This window comes from Xenopus laevis, chromosome 2S (genome assembly GCF_017654675.1).
Source record: "Xenopus laevis strain J_2021 chromosome 2S, Xenopus_laevis_v10.1, whole genome shotgun sequence".
In the NCBI taxonomy this organism is placed as follows: domain Eukaryota; kingdom Metazoa; phylum Chordata; class Amphibia; order Anura; family Pipidae; genus Xenopus; species Xenopus laevis.
The window spans coordinates 142,650,179-142,656,098 of record NC_054374.1 but is presented as its reverse complement, the minus strand read 5'-3'; the positions used below and the strand labels follow the sequence as shown (position 1 = coordinate 142,656,098).

At 36.3% G+C, this 5,920-nt stretch overlaps 1 protein-coding gene across 1 annotated transcript; it reads left to right on the top strand.

The window, feature by feature from the left end:
* Positions 1 to 370: 370 nt before the first annotated feature.
* LOC121400700 lies at positions 371 to 4,831 on the top strand. Its single transcript, XM_041584488.1, has 3 exons — positions 371 to 753; positions 1,263 to 1,362; positions 2,061 to 4,831. Exon 3 carries the CDS (start codon positions 2,410 to 2,412, stop codon positions 3,898 to 3,900), a length of 1,491 nt encoding a protein of 496 aa, XP_041440422.1. The 5' UTR covers positions 371 to 753; positions 1,263 to 1,362; positions 2,061 to 2,409; the 3' UTR covers positions 3,901 to 4,831.
* The last annotated feature ends 1,089 nt before the right edge of the window (positions 4,832 to 5,920 follow it).

The following is a 5,920-nucleotide window of genomic DNA, read 5'->3' as shown; positions in this document are numbered from 1 at the left end:
CTTTTACATCTCTTGCCTTGAACCACCATTTCGTGACTCTATCTGTGCTGCCTCAGAGATCACCTGACCAGAAATACTACAACTCTAACTGTAACAGGAAGAAGTGAGGAAGCAAAAGACACAACTCTGTCTGTTAATTGGCTCATGTGACCTTACATGTGGTTTGTATGTGTGCACAGTGAATCTTACGATCTCAGGGGGCGGACCTTATTTTTTAAAATGGCAATTTTCTATTTCTGATTACCCAATGGCACATACTACTAAAAAAGTATATTATTATGATAATGGTTCATTTACATGAAGCAGGGTTTTACACATGAGCTGTTTTATTCAGTATCTTTTAATAGAGACCTACATTGTTTGGGGGGGGTATAGTTTTCCTTTAAGAGAAATTATATTTCAACAATAAAGGAGCTCTGATAAAACAGTATATATAAAATAATTTGTAAAGCATGTCTGCACCTGCTCAGTGTTTGTAATAGGTTTTATCATTTGCTATAAAGCCTTTACCATAATATTGTTTTTTCTTTTATATCACAGTGGACCTAAATTTTGTTGCCAATCCTGTCAATTACAAAACTGCTTTACATTGATCTCGTCTGTCATATCATATGCAACAGAATTACACATCTGCCCATCTATGGTAATTTGACCCTATTCCTGCTCCAGCTACTGGCTTGCAAGTTATCATCTCTCATCTACTTTGTCTGATGAAGCATTCCTTCTGCCTTCTGAACACAACAGATGAATCAGGTATACCCTAGTTGGGTCTAACATTTTGTCTTGTTCTGTCCTAGAGTGACTAGAGTGGACTCAAACAGACAGATTTTTTTTTCAGTTGCTTAATCCTATAAAGGGCTAGTTCACCTTCTAACTAAACCTTTTAATATGTAACAGAATAAGCAATTCGTAAAGACATTAAATTTGATCTTCATCATTAATAGTTTTGGAATTATTTGCCATCCTCTTGGAACTTCTACTAGCTTTTTATTTTTTTATTTTTTTTACTTTTTTATTAAAGTAACAATAACACCAAAAAATTAAAGTGTATTAAAATAATGAAAATATCATACACATATATATATATATATATATATATATATTCTCACTGCAATTATTTGTTTTAATTTGCTTTGCGTTTCTAAATGATTGCATAATTTTCTCCCTTTCATTGGCTACCTTTAAATTGTATTTTTTATTCAATATAAAAGCAGTTTGTTTTTTTTGATATAATACAGCATTAACATACTTATATTCCAAAGCACTGTCAAAATGTCAGAAGACAGAACAGAGGATATTATTCAGTTTCTGCGTGATCGGGGACTGCAAGAAGAATTCTTATCACTTATTAAAACAGATAAGGTGAATTTTAAGTAGTATTACATTTTATCATCAGTATTTCATAGTTTTGGACCTGGTATGCAAAATCTGACCATACTTGTATTTGTTCATTATACAAAATGTTTCTTTGTTCCACAAGCTAGAAACTCGCATTGGGTTTCTTTAAAGTGTGTTTGCGGTAAAACGCTTAAAGGACCAGTAACATCAATTTTTTTTTCAAAATAACTCAGTTTACGCTGCTCTTCAGAAAAGGCAATTGGGTGATCCATTGTGCATTGCTCGATTTCTCCTCCCTGCCTTCCTTATACGAGATAGCCAGGGAGGAGAAATCGAGCACCCCACGATGGATCATTGCCCTGTCGCCTTTTCTGAACAGGAACGCAAGCAGAGGTTTGGTAAGTTTTTTCTTAAAAAAGACTTTAAGAATTTTAAGGTTTTTTTGTGCTATGCAAACATATGCAAACAATTTTAAAAAAAAACTGGTCCTTTAAGCAATCTCAAATAAGCATGTAAGTGCTTTGTATGAGAGAAGGAGGTCTCTGGATTTAAAATCTAAGCATGTATTTTTGCATTGATCTTACTGTTAAGCACAATTGATGTTTTTCTTAATTGATTCTGCTTCTTTTTTACTACATTTGTTTCTATAATTAAAAAAAGGATGTTAAACAAGAGACCATTTTATTTCATTCTGAGCTATTTCCAACTTTGTTTTTTTGCAGATTGACAGAGATGTTGTCTTGGTGTTGGATGATGCTTCACTGGCAAAATACATTCCCTCTTATGGAGACCGTATTGCTTTATTCAGTTACTGCAAACGCTCAGAGGCACCCTTAAAGCGCAAAATGGGACTCTTCGATAAGCTGAGAAAGCAGCTTAAACTAAAAAAAGGTCAAGCAGAAGATCATAGTCATCAGAGTAGCTCTAGCAACAATGAGCGTGAAAATGTTAACATAGGCAAAAAGAATAACAAAAAAAACACGCAGTCTTGAAATTGGGTGGATTCACATAGAAGATTGCATTGTTAAGCAAGTAAGGGCCAAACAAGGGGGTGGAACCAGAAAAGTAGTTATGGGCAAAGATGCAGGAAAACAAGAGATTATGGATGAAGGAAAATGCCTTTTTTTCCCAAATGGAAAATCCAGCAAGGGTCACGAATCTTTATTTAAATTTGATGTATGTGACTTCCAGCAGAATTCACTCAGCCCAGATGTAACAATTGGGTGCATGTATGACACTATCAAACTTCCTGTGCTTAGGTTTTACCTGACTACAGAAAAAATAAACCAAAATTGTAACACAAATGCGTGCAACAGTGAATTCATGAATCAGCCGGGTATTTTGGTAACAGAACCTGAAACATATGTAGAAGGTGCTTTTACCCAAAATACTGTTGAAGAGGTGCAAGAACAGGATAGTTATAGCTCAAATATCATAATACAGGCCTCATTTGCATCAGATATCATAGTAAATAGTGATGACGAGATTACATTTGCCCCAATAATAGGGGTTGAAGACCTGAATGATACACTTTTGTGGCTAGAACCTAGCCCCATTAATTCCCCTGCCACAGAAAATTTTCATGTCATAACAATACACTATGCTAATTGCATGAAGGATATGATTGATGCATTTTGTGACCCAGATATCTTAACTAAAACATTAGATGTAAGGCGAATACTTAATGATAACACAGAGGAAGCTGGTTCTGGATCAGGTGTACTAAGAGATACAATCTCCCATTTTTGGCAAGAATTTTATGAGCGTTGCACTCTAGGTGCTCTATTAAAAGTACCCTTTATTAGACATGACTTCACAGCAGTAACATGGAAGGCCATCGGGAGAATATTTGTGAAAGGTTACCAAGACTGTGGTTACCTGCCTTGTAGACTTGCACTTTCATTCACTGAGGAAGTTTTATTTAACCATGTATACAGTAATGTTCTTGATGATTTTTTTTACTATGTAAGCTCTTCAGAGCAAGAAATTCTTAGTGCAGCTTTGACCAATTTTTCAGCTGTTGAAATGGAAGACATTCTTGATGTTCTAGATAACTACGGGTGTCGTAGAAAAATCTCTGCTGAGTCTTTTAAACAGACTCTACTGGAGATAGCACACAAAGAGGTTGTTCAAAGACCAATGTTTGTCATAGATTGCTGGAGAGAAATTATAAAGCCATTACTGAATCTGAGCCCAGAAGAATTGAAAAAACTGTATTTAGAATTGAAGCCAACTCAACGTAAAGTGTTGAAATTGTTAGAATTCCCTGAAGATATGACTCTAAAACAAAAGGAAGTTTCAAAGTACCTGAAACAATATGTACGAGAACTTGACCAGTGCACATTACCTAAATTTTTGAGATACTGCACAGGCTCTGACTTAATAGTCACTGGTAAGATAAACATTAATTTCGAAACAATGACAACATTCACCAGAAGACCAGTAGGTCGTACATGTGCATCAATTCTTCAGCTAGCTGATGACTACACAAACTTTCCAGATTTCAGAGCTGAATTTAACGCTGTGCTTGAGAGCAATATATGGGTAATGGAATTTGTTTGAACTTCCTATTATAAAAAAATGCAGCATTAAACTGCACTAGGTCAAAAATTGCTACATGAGAACTATACCCATGGTCATCTTTAAAGCAAAAATAAAAATGTAATATAAGCTTCAAATAAGAAACTTTCTAAACACAAACAATAATAAACTCAGTAACATTTCTCAAATAATCAGGTTATTTTTGTTAACTATTGGCATCTGCTATTTTTATTCTCCATTCATGCAGTAGTTGCAGTGTCTGATTTTGATTGACGGGTAGGTTGAATACATCATTTACTTAGGGTGATCCCTTCGCCTACCAATTGTATTTGAATTATCTAATTTTAAACAACAAAAACATGACTCCTACATGAATTAGAGAATGAAGAGAGACAGATATACAAAAGGGGGATAGTTAAGAGTAACTGAATTATTTCAGAAAACTGTTCTGAATATATGATTGATCAAATTAAGAAAAAAAATGATTTCATCACGATAAAGCCTATATTACATTTTAATTTTCATGATCGTCACCCTTCAATTATTTTGAACATATTTTATAAATATTTGGGGATTTTCTATCAATGCATAATATAATATTCCAGTGATATTCCAGTATTGCAATACAGAAATTACTTATCAGTTAATGATAATTAGACCTTTAAAATAAGTGAATGTAAATTTCATGTGCTTTTCTAAGAACTTTTGGGATTTTTTTTTTATTCGAAGATATTAAGGGGAATGGGTACGGATATGATTGGATTTTGTTATAACATCACCACCTTCTGATCAGTTTCTGACCCTGACGTAGTTGAGGAAATTGTCAGGAGAAAGAAAGGCTTTTCTGATGGTCTTCTGCTTATGATAAACATTAGAAACCTCTGATAACATTTCTAACATTTTTCCTAAGCAGAAGAACATCAGATCAGCCCTCTTTCTTTCTCCTGACAACTTACTCAAAACTATGTCATGGTTGGAAACTGACCAGAAGTGGTGATGTTATAACAAAATCCAATCATAACCATACCCATTTCCCTTAATATCTTGGAATTAAAGAAGAAGGAAAGCCTGGATACACTTGGGGGTGCCAAACGTAAGGCACCCCAAGTGATTATAGCGATGTACCTCAAACCCAGGGCCGGTGCTCCTATCAGGCGAAATCTGCACGAGCCTCTGGTTATAGAAGCGAGCACCACGCAGAGATCAATACTTCCGTCTTCACGCTGATGCACATCTTCACGGACTGACGCATGCACATTAGAACGAAAAAGCAGATTTTAAAGTTAACTTTAATTTTAACTTTAAAATCAGCTTTTTCATTCTAATGTGCATGCGTCAGTCCGTGAAGATGTGCATCAGCGTGAAGACGGAAGTATTGATCTCTGCGTGGTGCTCGCTTCTATAACCAGAGGCTCGTGCAGATTTCGCCTGATAGGAGCACCGGCCCTGGGTTTGAGGTACATCGCTATAATCACTTGGGGTGCCTTACATTTGGCACCCCCAAGTGTATACAGGTTTTCCTTCTCCTTTAAAAGACATTGAAAGTGAAGTGCTTAGAATAGTCCTTTCATCAGTTTTGCATTCACCTATTTTAAAGCTTTACTTATCGTTAAGCAAATGTATCAGTATCATTTTTCCTGTGAGGAAGAATTTAAAGGACAACTAAACCCCCTGGCACAAAACCTCTCCCTCCGTAGGCCCTCCTCCCCCCCCATGGCAAATGCCCCTAAGATGCTACTTACCCCTTGGTGCAGGTCCTGTCCATGGAGTTTGAAGGCGCCATCTTCTTCCATGCTGTCCTCTTTCTGGATCTATAATTTGCTGGTTCAGCTCTACTACACATGCGCTGAAAGTTCACGAAGTTCAATCAGGGAACTTTGTGAACTTTCGGCGCATGCTCCTACTGCCCATGTGCCGCCAAAAGCTGATAGATCCAGGAAGAAGACAGCACGAGGGGAGTAGGGGTAGGGGTTTTGCGCCAGGGGGGTTTAGTTCTCCTTTAAAACCCATCCTTATTTCTAAAGTGATAACCCCCACATCC